This window comes from Falco naumanni, chromosome 11 (genome assembly GCF_017639655.2).
Source record: "Falco naumanni isolate bFalNau1 chromosome 11, bFalNau1.pat, whole genome shotgun sequence".
NCBI lineage: Eukaryota > Metazoa > Chordata > Aves > Falconiformes > Falconidae > Falco > Falco naumanni.
This window is the reverse complement of record NC_054064.1, coordinates 19,504,512-19,524,694: the sequence shown is the minus strand read 5'-3', so window position 1 is coordinate 19,524,694 and position 20,183 is coordinate 19,504,512. Positions and strand designations below refer to the sequence as shown.

Sequence of the window (20,183 nt, the reverse complement as noted above, 5' to 3'; positions counted from 1 at the left end):
ACTTTCCATAGCACACGTACTTTTAGATATGTACTAATTTAAATACTAAAGACATATTGGGAATAAAGTATAGTATAGCCATTCTTCACCAATTTCATTTTGCAATATAATTTTCAATAAATATTCTCAGGATCATACGCACAGATGGTGCCTAAGTTCTAACAGTCTATTCCTCAACTAAGGACACCCGTAACATAACCACTGACTTCAATGGCACAGGGTCCAGTCTACAGACATATGCAACGCTGACTACAATTTTGTCAATATTCACACATAAAACTCACTTTATACTCTAAGAAAGCCTCCAAGAATTTAAATGGGTTGGTTCCTTTCTATCGTATTACTTATGGGAATAACTGTTTGAAAGGGCTTTTGTCCTTCAGAAATAGTTTAACATTACATTTATAATCAGACTGAATTTAGTCTTTTAAAAAACATAATCATTTATAGTATGTCCTTTGTGGCATGCACTGCTGAGAATTTGGATTAGTAAAGTTTCAAAAATCATTCTGGATTCCAGTAAAGTGGGTGGAAGAAGCAATTAATTTTCTAAGAATACACAAAATAAAGAGAAGTGTATTAGCTTTATCTTACTGAAATATCACTCCAGAATTTGGAGACATCAAGATTATTTGTTTCTAGAAACTCAGTAAACCATTTTATGGAGCGTTTGCTTCCTTTGTCTTCTGTTTCATCCCGTTCAAAGTGTTCATTATGTTTATTGACAGAGTAGTTAGTCAGATGCATATACAATTGACTCTAAAAAAGGGAAAAAAGACATTAAAAACACCTTAAATACAGCCCTAGAATGGTCAATTCAAAATAAATAAAAGAAAAAAATACATTAAATCAATAATGATGTAGTCAAACAGTTTGTATTTGCAAATACACTATGTGCAGATTTAGTGGGTCTGATTCTTGGAGATTTCACCTACTGAACATTCTAGACTTCTTATAATAAAACCCGCACTCGTATTTAAACCAGCTGTAGTCAACTAATCTACCCCTCAACATCTGGTTAGGCAATATAATACAGCTGCCATTTTTACAGGTCTGTACATAAACTACCTAAAGAAGTGAAGAGGAATTATCATAACTTACAGAACGATTATATTCAATTTCATATAAAAACCGAACAATAAAGATGGTATTTGGAAGTGCAACTTTAAACATGCTAACACTCCAGCATCTGTTTCACAGAAAATCCCACATTTCAGTTTTCACTGTAGTTTATTTATGAGAAATGTTCTCCTGATAGCAGTACTTTATCTTTTACATATAAACTCATCTGCCATGTTGAACCTGCCAAAATTGCTCATTTTGACTGTCTGGTAGCCATACATCAGAGGGAGGTAAATTTCAAGATAGAGATTACATAAATGAGTGAGTGCTATAGTTCCTTTATGGAGCAAAATGTCACCAGCAATAGATTCATGTTACCAGTTGCATTAAAAAAAAAAAACCAATTGCCTTTCCAAGGCCAAATTATAAATCATTATTTATATATTTACATTGTCTCCCAGTACACATACTAATTCAGCTTTCCACTTGCACTACACCATGATGAGTGTCCTTATCACTGTGACAGTTCTCTGTCATGTTTATACCTTACTTGAGTTTAGTTGATATTCTAAGCTGACCATAAACTTTCTGTTCCAGCTCCTTTTTGATCAGCTAGCCAACAGATAACACAAGCTTTCCTCTGTCATTTATCTCACTGCATTTACTTATGTTTAAAAAAAAACTTAATGAAATTAACAAAACCAATCAATTTAATTGCAGGCTAATTAACACTACATTGTATTAGCACTACAAGTAATTAATTTCTCCCATGGCTTCCAATTACTGCTTTGAGAATCATGCCTATCACCACACCTATGGTTTTTGAGTCATTATAACTGTCATCTTTCCATGAAATCCAAATTATTTCAGAAAAAAACAATGATTTTTCACACTACAAAGACATGAAAGTGTTTTAATAAACATCTGAACTAATCTTTAGTCTGAAGTTATCTGGAACAATGTCACTGTGGAACAACGTCATCCAAAAAAAAACCCCAATGCCATCAGTGATAAGCCAGGTTATTTCATACAATAGACAAACTATAAGATGAACGGTTATGAGAACACAGAAACAACTGCCTGTTGTATTTATCCACTCAAGGCATATTTGAGTGCTGCTAATGCTGAGATTAATAACAATAAAAAAAACATTAAAAGCAAACTATTCCAATTTGGAACACTTCCAGATGTACCATTTATACTAGGCTCCAAATTATATCTCCATTCTTTGAAGGTGTGCTAAAAGACAGTCACAATATTAATTGGCAAGTAGGGAAAAAGCCCCTCCATGTGCTGTCTATTGCATAAGTACACTGAAGCAGCTCTAAACATATATGGTATAGAAAAGAAATGATACTGTATCTACGGAGCATAGAATGAGGTATAAGAAACTCAGATCTACTGACGCCTCCCAATGCTTCAGATCTACTTCTTCCCTAACAGACATCCACATTTTGGTCTGTGCCAGAAGAGAGGCGTAACACATCTCAACAGGGGAAGATGCCATAGAGTGAACAGGAGGATTACAGTGTCCAAAAACTTTAGCATGTCTCTTACCATCTCTTGGTTCTCTGCAAGTTTACAGGCAGCCCTGCTGTATTATCCTAAAGTTGTCAAGTACATACACCTCTCCCTGCTGAAGCGGTCACTGACAAACAGTCCCAGCAGCAGGTTCCCTCACGTTCAGGGACTGCAGGGGCCACTCTCATGCACTGACTTTTTGTGTTGCCGTTTCTCTCTTTTCTGCATAGGCTCCCCACACAATGGCTGAAACACTGCTGGGTCCTCAGCAGAAGCTCTAAACTTCAGGGATGTCAAACAATAATCTAGCAGGAGACAAACCTGATCCTCATTCCCACCCCAAACTGAGTCCCAGATAAATATAAAAGCAATCGGACCGTTCTGGAAATTAATTTACTTCATTTTTTCTGGGTTGAATGTCAATAATTGACATCATCTGCTTTCTTTGAAGAAATATTTAAACTCTAGCATACATACATGCACAGTCACATAAAATTTCTATACATAAGCAAAAATATAGCTATACTTGTGATTCTGATAGAAAAGCATGAGTTAAATACCTTTCATGTAAATTTTTTCTCTTCAATGACAATGCAAAAGTTCAGCCAGATGAATTCCAAATTAAACCTCATGACACAACTTATTTTACCTGCTCCAAACACTACACAGGTAAAAGTCTACATGCATAAGCAACAAATTGGAATGAACTCCAACTTACCAAATTTGAGTCACTGGGGGGATAATACTTTTCCGTGCCCATTCTCACCAGTCCATCATGATATAAAAATACTTTTAAAGGATCACAGGAGGTTACAAGAATATACACGCGTAAATCAAACTTGTAGCCTTCCATAAGAAAGGGTTTGTCAAGATATTCCTGAACAATCAAATGATCCTGAGCTTGTAACTTTTCTCCATTTCTTATTAAAGAGATCCTGGTAAAAACAAAATTTATTTTAAAAACATGGAACTCTGACATTAGTCTTTGAAATAGATTTTCATGGTCACCCAGCCAGGTAGTCAGGCTAAGGTCTACCTGGTGAAAGAGACTTACATATCTAATTCATAGGGTAGAGAAAAAGTTCCATTCACTTACACTTTTTTTTTCCTGTCCTTTATGGTGCTTCACTGGATTAAAAAAAGGCAATGAGCCATTTCAAAATAACTTTCTGCTTCCTTTGATTCAACAATTTGTAATAATGGGTTCCCTCTACACTTAGAAATTGTTTGACAGAATGACCAGTCTCCAGCTTCTGTGATTATTCCCCCTGCAGCTCTAAAAATAGGCTTCCAGTCTTTGTCACAACTTCTGCCCGAGATACAGGTTGCAGAAAACTTTCAGTGCTAACCTGACTTAGTAACGATGCTGGCAAAGCAGGACACTGAGCAGTATGACTAAGGGTGTCTCCGTATTTCTGTATTCCACTTTTTCCACATCAGAATGATAAATGGTTTATATATGGACTACAAACTGGCAGTCCCTAACAACACAGACTTTTAAAAAATTGTAATAGCTAATATTTTTCCGTGTATAATTATTAACCCTGAATTCCCATAGCTTTCTTGCCTTAATCTTACCCTCTATTATTTATGATATATTTCAGTGTTCTGGTACTGAATATTCCTAATAGATTTAAGTATTTTCCAGACATTTCTCTGAATTACGCTGCTGCCTTTCACTTCAGCTTATCTTTGCCTTTTATCAAGAGGACTGAAAAATAAGGAAATGGAAAAGTCTGGAGGCTTTACTTTTACACTGATTCTGAAATATTTTCAATAACTAAGAGCCTTACTATACTGTATAATCCAAACTGATATTAAAAGCAATAAAAGCTAAAATTGAAATATCTAAAACGAAGAACAGAGTTATGAATGAAATTGCAATATTTATCTCAATGTTTTTGACTGTGCAGCCCTGTCACAGGCAAAACTGTTTTGACCCAACTGCAGGTCACGGTCTCTTCAGGAATGTCCCTCCTCCAGCATAGGTGTCACCTCTCCCAAGAGTGCACCTCCAGCCACATCCCCCAACAGCATCTCCTGTTTCTCCTACAGCTCATGGCTGCTGCTCTTAAATATGTGCTTCTCCGACTAGCTGCAGTTTTTGCACACAATGGGGTGGTTAGGCTGGTCTCAGAGCTGTGGAAGTTCCTGACATGCTCCTACACGTGACACCCCTGCAGCCCCCAGCCACAAAAACCCTGCCATTCATGCCCAATACAATTTCACCCCCTACATCTAAGCACAACAGATAAATTCACAATAAAAATAACTGTGATCTTAAGAATTATTTGAGCTTCATCAGGAAATGCATTTACTAGTTATGCCACATTCAGAACAACATTAAAATACCACTTTTATTTAGCTTTGTATTTTAGCTGTTTCTGCTTGTTAAGCCTTTGTCCAGTACATGAACTTTCACAAATCATACATTTTGAAATACAATTTTTTTACTAATACACAGCTTCTGTTAGTGTTGTAAATAGCATTGGATTTAACCTTGAATGGGTAAGATGACTGAAGTTAACACACAACTTACCCATGTCCCATCGCACCATTAGCTGGTTTGACTATGAAAGTTTTCTGTCTACGCTTCTTCTTCAGTTCTTTTACATAGTTCTGAAACTGTGTGTATTCTGCAGGGAAGATCCATGTTCGAGGAATAAAACTATACTCCTGAGGCTGACTCTTGATCATTCTGCAAAAAAGTGTGAGTTAAAATATTTTAACTACTTCGATGTTTCAATCCTCAGGATTAAAAAGCACTTACAATAACTTGACAACAAAACCTTTTTAGTAAAATGCTATAATATGAAAACAAACTTTTGCAGTTGTTTAATAGTTAGAGCTCTATAACATATTCATATGCATACTTTAAGAAAAACAAAAGCAGACCATCTTGTGCATTTTTGCTTATTATCATACCATATCTGCTTATTATGTTACTGGCATCCACCTCAATCCTGGTAAGATTTTTTGTTCAGTTGCTTAGATGATTTAATGCTATTCCTATTCTTAGAAATATTAAACGTAAAATAGATCATGTGATTATAGATCTTTCCCTACCTAACAGACTCCGGGATTACTCTCTCTTTTTTTTTTTTTTTTTTTTTTTTTTCCCCCCTCCTGTTCCCCTTGGGAGGGGTGGGGATATTTGGCAAGTATTTTAATTTTCATATTGCTCTGTGTTTGGGGATGTATGAGGATCAACACACACACACACAAAAAAAAAAAAGAGAACCTGGGACATCTGGAGTTTCTTCATGGCTCAAAAAAGCATTAGTAACAAGGACTGAATTTAAAATTAAAATGGAAGCAACTTAGGAGGAGCTCTTTGTTTCTTTCTAGTCTTTAGAAGGAATTTTAAAAGGATTTAAAGGAATTGTGGTAAATACACTTTGATACAGACCAAGCAACTGCTCATGCACCTCCAATATAGGGTAAAACACACAAGCTTGGATTTGTGTTTGGTACCAGCATATTGTTAATAACATTCCCTGAACACCTTATTTAATCAAAAGAAAGCAAAGAAATACAAAGCAAGGCTGGGGGAGGAGCAAACAGAAGAACTAAACCAAAAAACTAATGTTAAGACACCACAGGGAACAATCTCTGAAACTGACTTTGGTTAAAAGATGGAGCAAGGTTCCAATCTCCATGCTTTAACAGCTGTGGCACAAGAGGTAGTGAGCATATCTCACTTTAGAGCTGTTTTCTGTATAGAAAAGTCAAATAGAAGATGGAAAATGGTGAAGAATTCAGTTTGTAGAAGTTTCCATCACTCGAAGCTGTGTATCTGACAGACAGGAAGCATATACCCCCACCAGACTGGCAGTATGGGCTAGATACATGTGGATTAGCTTTAAGGAAAGTAGCTTTAATACTGGTTAACAGCCAAGTTACAGGAGCAATGTGGACTTGGTGGTTCTATGCAGACTGGTATACCATAGTTCCCAGCAGAATAAATGTGGTCTTTGCTGAGTTAAATACTGGTGCAGCTAGCTTGTTTCAGGTATTCTGAGTACCTGAAACTTCATACATAACCTCATATGAAATTAGTTTGGGTAACTCAAAACTACTCTGTGACATAGGGTGGAACAGATCTAAAATACAAATATCCACAGACCAACAGAAAGTGACTGGGTGTTTAAAAAGAAATTAACTGACATAAGAAGTTCCCCAACTTTAATTTTTTTTAAAAGTGACACTACGATGGATATTAATACTTTTTAATTAATTACAGATTTAGGTATACTTTTCCTTTTGTAATGAAAACTAATAGCATCAGGGTAACTTAAATGTAAAAGAGACTTACAATAGCATTTCAATTTTTAATTCCTACTACAAGCCTACATAATACTCCCGATGCAGCATAAGACACTTTCTTCAAGTGGCTCAAGGAATAAGGGAAAAAAACAGAGCTGCCAACTACATCTGTAAGGCTAGGACTGTAGCCAAGCCCTACTGGTATAATAGATAGACTGTCACCAAATTGTTTAGCCAGCTACCCAACAAACACTCTGTAGAAACCACAATAGCTACAGTAGTCTTGAAGTACTGCATGAGGTTCAGTGTTTCTACAGCTTCATTGTAACTGTTACATTTACCAATCTCATTTCATGAAAGCCATATTCAGAAAAAGTTTTAAAAAACTTAAATAGGTATAATTTATGACTCATGCATAACTGCTCTCCATCTACTATATATTTACAAATGTTATTACCTTGCTAAGTGAATAGCTTATCTAGGCAGAAATTATTCTACTTTTAGGCAAAATGCAATTTCTGTGTTAGTTTCCATCCCTCTCAAAATTACTTACCATATCCGTCCTGAAGATAAAGACTTCCATTTAACTAACCTACAGGTTTCAGTACATATACTCCCTACACAGTGAATATAGCTTCATGGTATTCTAGATATATTATTTTGTGACTGCAAGTACATTAGTTCTATATGCCTTTTTCTATCTTATACATAACTGAGTAGACTACAAACAATAATATGAAGCAGAACACTTAACCATTGTTTACAAGTTCTGGTGCTCACTAAAACTTTTGACAAAAGAATTCAGCTCTGTTCTTTCCCTGCTTGGCCCTGTTCAGAAATGGCTTAGAAACATCATCAAGTAGCTTGCAGAATCAAGACCTATTCCATTACAATAGCCCTATTTTCCAGCACATCTGCTATCCACTACTGTGGGTAACCACTTCTTCACTGTGCTGCTCTATCCTTTAGCCTTTGCAGTCCTTATCAGGAGGTCTGAGATTTAAACAGCAAATTATTGTTCTTCTGAGGGCTATTTTAGTTCATGGATGTTATCAGACTGTGTTCTTGTTTCTCAGAGCACTTTCTGTGCAAAAGAATCAAAGGTGTTGAACAAAACATAAGTTACTAAAGACACGGCTTGTCAGTCTAATAACACAGGTTCCACTGCCTAGATTTCATGATCCTCTGACTTTTCAAGTATGAAAGTTAGTGGATAAGTAGAGATGAGAACTATTCCTGGCCCATGATCAGTTCACAAACCTTTTAAACATAAACAACAAAGGCGCTGCAAAAAAGGCCATCTCATACATAGGTCTGTTCCCATTCACCCTGTACACCTCCTCCCCCACTCACCATATTCATTCTGTAACCACATTTATCCTTCACATGAGGAGACCTCATCTAAGAGACCATTTACAGAAATTAATATCTGGATGGCCCTACAATGGCACTTCTATTTTTTTTTCTTTTCTGTGTTCTGATTATTCCCCTTGAAAATTATGCTTGCTCCTACTTTTGTTCTCAATCACATTCCTGCTTCAATCTGTCCCACTACTCTGTGTCCCCATACTTTCTGTCCTGAGTTGCCTTCTTTCATATCTGACCTGCTACGTATTACACCACTCCCTTCCACCCTTCTGCATACAAAAACTTGTGATCTGGAGTGCCTGGATATTGGCTATAAGAAGAATTCCTGAAGTGCAATTCCTCCTGAATAGCATTTGCCTCTCAGAGTCCAGTATATTTGTTCTTTTGATCCGTTCCCAACAGCTTGCATGAAACGGAAGGGTGAGAACAGTGTAACAACAAAGGTAGATGCAGAAGAAAAAGAAGAGTCTACTCTCCACCTATTCTTAGCAGTTGTTTCATGAACCCTCGACAGTACAAAACCCACAGCTATTCTGTACGAGTCAGTAGCAGGAATAGAAAAGATTGCATGCAGCAGAAAATCAAGAGAACAGAATTAGTGTTTCTGCACAATCCTGTTCAAATAAATTTTAAGACAGAGCAGCAGCTGTACAGGACAAAATCCTCCACTCCACAGAGAAAAGCCTGCCAAACTACATATCCCAACTGACTTGATTTCACATACATATGTCTATTTCACAAACAGTCTCAAGGCATTTCATTTTGATTTTTATAAAATATGAATACTAAGTAATGAATTGTGAGGCTAGTACTGTGAAAAAGACTGATTAAAACCCTGATATATCTAGTGATATTAACTGAAGTCACAACATAGATATGTTTGACTCAGAGTGACCATGTCAGAGAAATTATTCCCATCTTATCTATAAGTACAATTTCCACACCAAGTACCTTTAAACTGTTTCCAACCCAGAATTCAGTCGGTTGAGAGAGGTATAATCAGACTGTATTTGATAACAATGTGTGCATAATAACAAGTCTTTTGTCTGTTTTGCACAGGTTTTTTATAATACAGAATACAGGGATACCACTGCCTACCAACCAACTAATGTTGTTCCACTGTTTCCAAGAGCTCTCCAAATAGCTGTTTGCCTCCATGCACTACCTCTATGTTTGTACTTAGAGTGTAAGTCTGGAAGGGGCAGTGAAAAGTGCTTGTGTAGCATGTATTGACACAAGGGAGTTCTGGCCTACATGTAGGACACAGACACCATAGCAATGCACATAATATTTGCATCATAATAGTTGCATACATTCTACATGCTACGTGTTGTAGCTATGAAACAGAAAAGTCAATAGAGTAAGAGAGAGAGGGGAGCTCACATTAATTACATTAATTTACAAAACGAAATTCTGTTCTGGTAACAGGAAATGCAGTGTAGGTGACGTTGAGGTCCAAAAGATTAACTCTGTTAATAACTGCTCTTTAATTTAGATTAGAAGAATCAAAATACTCACACACATTTATCCCTAAACATTTAGTTATTACCAGGCTGGTGAATCACTAGTTAGCACTGTTTTCTTAACAGGTCTTATTCACAGATTCTCAGCTAGGATAATTCTGCAGAACCCAGTTACTGTATCAGAGCAAGGAGAATTTATAACTACACAAATGAGCCTCTCTGACTTCTTTCTTATATAAACAGTAAAATGCTTCACATTTTTAAAATTTGATATACACAAAACCACAGTCATTAGTTATTTTAAACAAATAATATCCATCCACATACCAGTTATTTTTTCTGTTCTACCATTACAGGATATATGCCTGGGTGTATTATGTATTAAGTGTATTACACAATTATAAATTTAAGGTTCTCCTACATTCTGCAACATGAAGACAGAACTGAAGTCATATCATTTTCCACTGAAGTGAATTGGAGAGATACAGTAACCCATTCAGATACTACAGATCCATGACCAAAGCTTAAGTTCTTAAGGAATCTTGGAAATTATTCTTGGTACTTTCATAGCCTCTTAGCAAAAATAAAACGTTAGAAGCAATAATTTAGTGTTGTAACACATTAAATACTATGGCAGCAAAACATCCTAATATTAAAAGAAAGATATACTTAGTCATGTTTCTCGCCAGAAAATCCTTTCTGCAGATCTCTCCCATTCCTGGAAAATGGTTGATTCTCTAAGGAGAAAAAAAAAAGAAAGCTAGATGGTACTTTTTAGTTTTCATGGCATACCTTATACAATCATTTAAAATGTCCAACGGCATGCCCAGGCAAACATCAGTGTTACAAATAAATTATTTAAGATAATACCTTAAATTACACTGTGTATTCTTAGCAAAACTAAAGATGCTGTAAATTGTATTCTCCTCCAAAACATGAGGGCTCATTGATTTGATTTCAGACATAAAATGAGACTATCATACTCTTATTCACAAGACTACCTAGAAACAAACAATGCTGTCACAAAGTAATGGTAAAAAAAGGAATTATTTATTCACAGAAATTGTGGAGAGAGGTCTGTGTGTTAACTTACTGCTTAAAAGCTTATGAGCAACTTACAAATGATGTTTTGCATCTTCTTTCAAACTCTGATCATGCACAACACCCAACTGGCAAGCAAAAGCATGAAAGATCAGCCCCAAATATTTAAACACCAGATTCTAACTGGTATGAACAAATAACTCCAGAAAAGAGAATAGGATTTTATAATATGTAGTGGTATAGCCTTATTGCAATCTGGTTGGTGGTGTTTTGTTTCCTCTCCATACAAATGTAACGGCCAGAAGTGATATATTACTGAATATTTCATAGTGAAGAAGTCTACTGAAATATACCAGAAATCCTAACCACGACCCTACCTGATAGTTCCGAAGTTCAGCAATCTTTTCTTGTTGCACAGCAGAATCACTCCATATAAGATTAGCTGTTTCATCTTCATCGCGTGTTTTCACAAATCCCATTTCTCGTATGACTACTCGTACTACAGAGAAATCACATACTTAGGAAATACTTTAAAACTCTAGAATAGATTAATTTTCAAAATTTAAAAAAAAATCAATTAAGATTTTAAAGACTTCCAATATTCAACCCTTCATCTGAGAACAATGTTAGCATGCAAGCTATATACTTATATTGCAATATTTCCATCAGTCTACTGCAAATCTGTCATTACATTACAGCAATAACTCAGTTGTGCTGAGGCTGGAATTGGAGCACAACCACTGACGGGAACTGTAAAGAGTTTCAGGGCATTCCACAACCATCCAGTAGAAGTGCACTTGCACAGCTTTTAGACTTAATCTTGGCTATCACACACGTTAATTTTAAAACAGTGATGACTGTTGTGTCACCAGACAGGGGATGAGAACGCTTCCTTAGTCAAGGTACACTAGTTACAAAAGCAAATGCATACATTATTTTTATATATATATAAAAAGATTGATGCTGTGCCAGGCATAACTCAGATTCTAGGAGAAAAGGTTTTTCTTAAGTAGTGCCAAGCATCAAAATACAAAACATTACTAGATTTTGTTGAGAAATCCCTGTATAATAATTTAACATTACATTTACACTGTTCACCTTTCAAGGCTTTAAGTAAAATTTCAAACACATATGTAATTCATAATTAGAGGGCTCTTCCACAGCCTTCTTGATTACTTTATTTTTGCATTTCAAGGCCCTTCCCTAAGTAACAAATGGGGACTAATAGATAGACAGCGTTATAACTCAATGTTGCAAAAAAAGAATAAAGGTTTCTTACAAAAGAAAATCTTTTGGAAATGTCTCACTGTCAGCTTGATACAAAGCCCATTAATTCTCCCCATTACTTAATAACTCACTCATGTCAATGGCTATTAGGATGAAAATAAAATATGTAGCTTCCTACCAATTTCATATTTTGTGCCAGCGACATTTGCAGTGATGACTCCATTCTTCTTCTTTCTGACTTTTCTTTTAATTGTGCTTTGGTAAGGTAGTTCCGAACTTAAAGTCAGAGGAGCAGTTCCATGGTTATCTTTGAAAAATAATGTTTTAACTATCAACACCTTTACATCTCAAATAAAATATACAAATGAACTACAAATACAAACATTACTTCATCGCAACTTAGAGGTACAAGCATACAGAATAATTAATAGGTTATATTAAAAATCCAAGATTAGCATACCTCCCTCATTAGGCAAGGATGGCATTATAACCTAGGATAGTGCAGAAGCAGAGCCCAAATTTCGTTCCAAGTTCTCAGAAAATAATGGGAGTTGTCAAAGCCAAGTTATTTAAAGCTTCAGTCATACCATTTCAGTCTCTGGTTGCAGCAAATATTAGTTCTAGAATGAACAGATATCTGTGTAAACAGATAAGAGAGACTATATTATTATATTATAGAGAAATCCTGAAAAAATATAAACAGCAGAAAACTAAATATGGAAATGCTTTTAATAACAAGTCAAAAGTAATGCTTATTTTAAAAGATTGATCAAGTTATTTTAAATACAAAACTTTGTTCACTACAATCCAATTGTTTTGTTTCTGGGAAAAACAATTTTGCAGTATTAATTTTCAAAATGACAGTATATTACCTCATTATCTTAGTTTCACATGTGTATGGGAGATTTGGGGCATGAAAATAGGTAATACAACTCAATCAATACTGCACACTTATCTCCACAAAACTCACTGAATTTTTAGCAAATTTAAACTGTATTTTAATTAAAAATTTTAAATCAGACACACTGTATTATGTGTTTTCAGGTACCAAATGGGAAGTAACTCAAATCACCTTAATAATTTTCTACCTCTTATTTTTCAACATTTTTTAAAGCAATTGTCCAATAATATCTGGTAACACCTGGCCGTGAGTTCATGACCACTTCATGACACAACGGGCATAGTTTCAAAGACACTTTGGGCTGGCAAGTATATAAATTGTCAGGTTTTAAAATGAAACAAATGCTGTCTTTGGCAGGCTGTCTCAAACAAATCTACGAGTTTTCAAAACATATACAATGTAAGTTACTGATTTTTAAATGCTTTCATTTCTTTTCTGCAATCATATGTGTGGCTAAAGTTTCTTACTCTAGCTTTAGATTAGTTTATATTGCCACTTGTGATTGCAAAACTGACGATAAATAGCTTTATGTAAAGCTATAAATAGCAGAAAATTACAGTAAAGTCAAATTCAGCCATGGCTTATGATGTGAAACATATTTGGTCTTGAGATTGGACAGGATGTGCACTAGAAAAATTACCAAAATATTACTTATAAATGCTCGTTTTTTATTTGCATGCATGTGTGTACACACATGTCAGAGAGAGAGAGAGAGAGATACAATTAAATTCTGGACAAGTCACCCTCTTGGTAAGAAAATAGAAAAGCAGATACCTTGGCCTGCAATATTTTATTTCCTTTCAAGACAGAAATTTACCCTTAACAGTCCATTAATACAAAAGGATGAAAAGAACAGTTTATGGTTCTTTTATGACTGTCACCAATCTACTAGGGGACAAACTCTGCTTTCTAATAAGACAGCCAAATATCCTTCATATTGATTTAGTGGAGCGCCACAAATTAACGCTAAAACACGACCCTACGTATTTATCCAGAAAGTAAGAAGAGGAGACAGTTTATACACAGATACAAGGTTCCCCAGCACAGCAGCAGCATCCAGCCATACCTACCTGCAATATACTTTGCTGAACCAGAACTCGCTAAGAAAATCCCTCCAAACTGAACTAAAACTGGCAGGTCATTTTGAAGTTTTAATGTTTTGGATGACATTATCTGAGAAGGTGTCTTGAAAGTCCTCCTGCCTGCTGTCCTACTCAAATTAGACACAGAGATGGGAAAGCAAAGCATTCATCCTCCTTAAAACCGCTGTGAAGGAAGAGCAGTGTTGGGCACAATGATTCACTGAATATTGCATGTTATATACTCTTCTCAAGCTAAGAATACCATCAGAGTACAAGACGTGTTTAGTTCCTGGGAATAATACTGAAGTGCATCTGTTAGCCAATTAAGGACTTCTATGCACATACACCAATGCCTAGCAGTTCTTCCTTCCCTGTACTGGCTAAAATCTTTTAACAAAGTTGGAAGAATGTCAAGACCACTAATATTTTCCCTGTGCGAAACGCCAGCCCTTCCTAATGCAGCATGATTTAGAAGCTATGATATGGTAATAAAACCCAAGCAGCTCATAGAGCTTGCATTCAGCTTATAATCACAGAAGAATATCTGCCCAAAGTTACTATAACACACTGTATTCTGAAGGTGGACCATAAAGCTCCAAACCTTGCTGCACTGTTGAGTTGCTGGTTTTCTTCATATAGAAACCATTCTACTCTGAGAAGAACACTCTTTAGGGTTTAAATAGAAAGCACCAACAGTCAAGGTCCATGACTTTGAACCAATTTTTTAACACACATACCTGAGTTGATGGTAGATGTATGGTCACCTTTAAGATATTCTATGGGCAATTAGTAGTTTGGCCACACGGAAAATTAAGTAATTGGACCCTCACAAAAACCTCTGCAAATTGATCATTGAAGTAACTCTTCAGAAGATTACGAATGAAATAATTTTTATCATCACAGCTGAAGCATGCACTCCTCGATGCCAAATCTTGTAACAAAGGCAAATGTATTCTATTTGTCAAATCCTGATTTAAACTAAATTCTTCAAAGACAAAAGGGATCATTACTGTATTCATCTGTAGTCAAACTTACTCTGGGATTTTGACTTTTCAGAAGCACTGTCTTATACCAATAAATTCAACTGTATTCGGCCTTAAGCTTGTATATTATAATTCAAAATTGTTTTATCATTGTTTCACTTCTCTCAAGTCACCCATCTCCAAACAATAACTTAACTGAATACCAAAACACCAGCAGTTCTAAATTAGTAGATTTCCAAAATATTTTGCATAAGGTTTAGTCCTTTCCTTTGTTCCTACCGGAACCATCTCCTTTGCAAAGAACAAATACAGGTCCAATGAAATCGGACAGTCTCAGCTTTCCTCCCTACCGTGCCCCACAAGCGACAGATGAGAGGTACAGCACCTCATCTGGGGGAATACGTTACCCAGAGCACTAGCTGTTCATTGCAAACTAAGCCATGGGAGCAGTGGACTTGCTCCTGCTTAGACCTCCGTGCTTTGTAGATCCCTCGTGCAGTACCATGAGAAGTTCCAATTCTGCAGCAAGAAAATCTAAGACCAGGCTACTGACGAAGCTGCAGTCCTCCCAAGTAAACTGCAGCCGTCCCTCAGACTACACTTTAGATAAGCAGTTCTCTAACTGGGGGAATGGGTCACTTGGAAGAGACAGAACTACACCTCTGAGAGCAATCAGTGAAGGGCTGTTGCTGAGGGGAGGGAGCTGGAAGGAGAGGGGCGCACGCTGACAGAGCACTGAGCTGCAATGCTGCAGTGCAGTGGCAGCCATGAGCTCACACACACATCTTTCCTCTTTTTGACTTCTACACAGAAGTCACCCAGAGTTACTTCATTCTCTGACCCAGGTCCTCCCCAGGCACCTTTTCCTAGCTCACATCTCTTGATTTGTTATTATTGTCCAGCCCTACGTGCAGGCCAGAGCACAGCTGTCTCAGGCATGCTGAAAGGAACAGACTCGCAGCGCAGACCGCTGCATGGGCAGCCTCTGCTGCCACGACAGAATTGCCAGTTACAGGGCAAAGCGGACTGCAGGACCCAGTGGATCATGCGAGAGTAATGGCAGCAGCATTGCTGGATTACAATTACATCAAATTCCAAGTCAGTTCTTATAACTGTGACAAGTTTTTACTTATAAAATAAGCATTACCTAACCTATAACCTGCATTCGGCTACAACAGTGTAGAGGGTATCTCTCTAGTAACCCACCTTAAAAACCTGTTTCTATGAGATTGCTTTTAATAACATGGAAGAAAGTATTCTATTTTCAAACTGGGACTGATGGAGCTTGCTTAACCTTAGCAAGTCAGCTAGCAGGAATCTCTGATTTCACACTCAGACAGAAAAGGATCTCAGTTCCTGCTGTATATATCATTTCTCTCCTGAAATCATAATACACACAAATTGGCGAAGTTTGTTGCTCACCCACACTGATTCAAGGGTGGCTGAACAAAAGCGGCTAACCTATAAATGGAGAAAGAATTGTGAAGAAGAAATAAATGCATCTTCATCAGGTTTGCACATTCTTATACAAACAAGCACTTTGAATAAAATTGTTCTAAGTGGGGAAAAAGATTAGATGTTTTCTTTACTGTTGCCTGGCAAAGGTGTGAGAAAGCCAGCCAGAGAGACACACTGCGCACAATCCTGTCCTAGAAAGAGACAAATGAAAAAAATAAAGGGGGGAGGAGAGGGAAGGAGCTTTTTTCCTCCAGGGACAGCAGAGGTAGAGTACTCTTGCTGGAGAGTGAAGTCTTACACACAGTCAGGGCCAAAGCAGATGCTTGAGTCCATCTAAGGGAACAGTCTGAAAAAGGTACAAGGGTGTCTGCGTGAAGAGCAGGGGAAAGTGGGAAGAAGTGGTTTCATAGTTAACAAAATGATCCATGTTTCCTTGATAAAAAGTTATAATATGTTGTGGAAAATAAAACATTAAGAGCAATTTTTTTTGTTACACAAATCAAGTGTATCATAAGAGGTTTGTTTATTGCCTGAAAAATATTCTTCTGGCCTAGATTATAGAGAAATTTTTTTGAACAAATTATTCTCATTTCCTAAGTTTTTTGCTCTATACTGCTCACAAGTGACCTCTGCCTTTCATGATGCTTCACTTTACATCCTGGTGCAGCATGGAGCTGAAAAGGTTATTTTTAACCTCTAAAAAGGAATTGCCATCAGAATCTTTTTTTTTTTTTCCCCCAGAGTAAGCATCCCAGAAAAAGGTTGAATTAATCAGATCAAAATAGAGAAGGGGGAGTCAAATTCAAACTTAAAATCAAGTCATGCAACTAGATTCTCAAGTCAAGTACCAGTACCCTAACAAAAAGAGACTAGGTTGCATATGCACATTTAAAATAGATTTCATCTAATAGATTTAAGCATTAAGAATGGTAGAATCATCTACTATCAAAATACTCCACGTTCCAAAGCAGAGACAATACTTTATCACCCATGCACTGTTTTTAATGTGAACCTCTTCCTTCCTTCTAGCTATTGTGACACTACTGGTGACCAGTTTGAAAAGCTCCAAGGGCTATGCATGCACTTAAATTTACACCCATGAACTGAAAACATGACTGCAGATCTGAAGCCATGGCACATGCAACCTCTCAAAGACAAATAACATTTCTTAAGCATCTTCCTATTAACCTAGGTGAAATGCTACAAAAACAAATGTGTCAGGTTTATTCTACTTTCCTGCATTCTTTGTGTATAGGTAAGTAATCACCAACAGTAGAATATTTTAAAATAGATTTCAAAACTAGCAAACTGCTTTCCTCTGACCCCATTAGTGCAATTTACTTAGTGCTGTCAAAATGATCTGGAAACGCACAGTAGCTGGGAAGAAATCCACAAAGCTCCTGACATAAGGAGCTTTCACTCTGAAATGGAGACACACTGAAGATACAGTTACAGAACTTGGCAGATGACCATAGGGAGGGAAGGACAACACCACAGCACTGCAATCCTCACTCCCCAATTAGCTGGAAAATTAAAATTACAAAAATTTCACAGAAACATGAAAAAGAAGGTAAAATAGCCTTCAAAGCATTGGCCTAGCAAACATCTGAGTTCTGGTTCTGTCGATCTAATCTTTAAAATACTTTTTTTCCTTCCTTACATCTTGAGCATGAAAGTCTGGATGCACTATAGTGAGGAGTCTGCTCTTTATTACAGTTAATACAGAATTATAATCTACTGGTGATCTGGAATTAAGTTATAAAATGCAGATTCAAAATGAGATTAAGACATTAACAGAAATTATAATAGAGAAAAATGCCTTTTTCAGTACCACCCTCAAATAGCAAGGTAATAACAAGTTGCAGTAATTAAACTGTAAAACTAAAAGCCCCGTATCCTTTCATGATTTTTTTAATATGCATCTTCACAAAATGTATGTTGAAGTGTTCCTGCTACAAGCAAGCGTAGCTGAGCAGTTTTACTGTATCATGCTAAAAGAACAATTTGGTGTTTTTAAGTCTTTACTCTCACAGAGAAATTCTAAATGCAAAAAGTAATCCTCATTTTGAGGCTCAATGTGTCAAAGTGATAAGCTTGTTTTCAAAAGGCTATCTGTCAGCTGGCTTAAAGATGCATACACATTAGGGCTTCGTTCAAAATATTCTGAAGTCAAATGAAATCTATCAATTTCAACACCCTTCACTTTCACGACCAAACGAGAGGAGATGTCTATTCAGCAGTTCTTTCAGGCAGAATGAATGTTGAGAGTTCTCAGGTGCTTGATTTCCCAAATGGATAGCAACAAGCTACACAAGAATACAAACAGCATGATTTACACAACTTAAAACTTTTTGAATCATGCAGTTCTGCAAAACAGTTCTCTGAAGTAGATAATCTAAATGGCCAGCATTTCCAAAACTTCTAAAATTTCTCCGAACCAACAAACTGCCAAAACAACCAAACCAAGCTACGGTAACAGCACTCTTCCTCTGCATCGGTAAGTTACAGCCACTTTAGTGTGAGTTTAACCTTACAACTGCCCTTTCCCATTCGAGACCCCAATCAGTCTTAACCTTCTGCAATGCCGCTTATATAATAAACACAATTTTACAGCGTCTACTTAGTAATACTGAAAGCATAAACCATCTTGACCCTTCCAGGACAACTTCAAAACACAATGCGAAATAGAGTCTGCATCACAGTTGTGAACCTGTATCTTTTGCTGGAGTGCGTAAAAGTTGTGTTACCTTGAATGGTTGGAGTCTGGTCAGAAAACAACAGATCCTTCAGTGCCAGCTCTGCAGCTCAGCCACCCATGTCGGCACAGAGCCTCAGGAGCTTTGCAATCTCTGTTTGTAGGAGATTTTCTTTTGGTTTTTCCCAAATTTACACTTTAAAGCTTTGGGTTGAGTTTTTTCATCGTTTATTATCACAAAAGGTCTATGAAATGGTAAGTATACATCCCCAGTTCATAAAATAGAAAAGGTATTAGAAGCTGTTAAGATGGTGGAAGTGTCACAAGACAAGAGTTCCACAGGAATTAATAATTTCTTATTCACAATATACATAGATCAGAATTAGGCACAGAAGCAATTTTTTTTCTTTTCAGTGTTGTCTTGAAGCAATATTGCTTCTTTTTGTGTTCATCCATTTTCCAAAAGGAAACTTCAAATCCTTGGCCGAATTTAAATCAATGTCAAAGCTTTCAAAGCTGAAGATCAATTTTCTCTTTAAAAAATGACCTCCAAAGTGTCTTTCATAGCAGAGCAGACAATGTGACTGTCAGCTCATTCTCACCCTTCGAAAGCCCTTTCTAATGCAATAACATATTTCAGACTGTTAGCAAATTGAGTACTATAAAGTTTCATAGTTATATTCTGAATCTTGAAAGAGGGCCGTGAAAGAAAGCAAGACAAAATTAGAAGGCTCCAATAAAAAGGACAATGCTTGAACCTTTTTCTTGTTCAGTAAAACATAGGAAATACATTAATTGAAAAGGTAAGTGAAAAGAACTTGTATGACTTACAAATCAATAACTCATAAATGAAATGCAAGTAAATTTAATAAACATCATTTGGCATTCACAATGGCAAGGAAAATATTGACAAAATAGCCCAAACAACCCAAAGTGTAACCAAGATTTTATACAGTAGAATCTTTATTTCAGAAATATATATCTGCGGCATTTGCTGCTAAAAAAAATACCAGCTTTTATGTTTTACTCTCTGCCAGCAAAAAGCCCAGACAATGCATAGGTTTCATACTACTGTTCAGCACTTCAGTAAGTGTTGATAACACCATAAATCTGTCA

The 20,183-nt window shown here is 36.5% G+C and overlaps 1 protein-coding gene across 7 annotated transcripts in view; it reads right to left on the bottom strand.

Moving 5' to 3' along the window:
* The window catches only part of TTLL7 (tubulin tyrosine ligase like 7), a 76,807-nt gene that overhangs the window by 44,175 nt on the left and 12,449 nt on the right, over positions 1–20,183 (bottom strand). For 5 of the 7 annotated variants that reach the window (XR_005830192.1, XM_040610946.1, XM_040610951.1 and 2 more), the window contains 7 exons: positions 12,409–12,585; positions 12,127–12,255; positions 11,099–11,220; positions 10,350–10,417; positions 5,123–5,281; positions 3,302–3,518; positions 595–759 (listed from right to left, as the gene is read on the bottom strand). Coding sequence is in view for 6 of the 7 variants with exons in the window: in XM_040610946.1 (XP_040466880.1) it covers positions 595–759; positions 3,302–3,518; positions 5,123–5,281; positions 10,350–10,417; positions 11,099–11,220; positions 12,127–12,255; positions 12,409–12,433 (885 nt within the window). In the remaining variant the exon portion in view is untranslated. Of the gene's footprint in view, positions 1–594; positions 760–3,301; positions 3,519–5,122; positions 5,282–10,349; positions 10,418–11,098; positions 11,221–12,126; positions 12,256–12,408; positions 12,586–13,919; positions 14,034–20,183 lie in introns of those variants that run through there. The other 2 variants (XM_040610949.1, XM_040610948.1) reach the window with 2 other exon arrangements.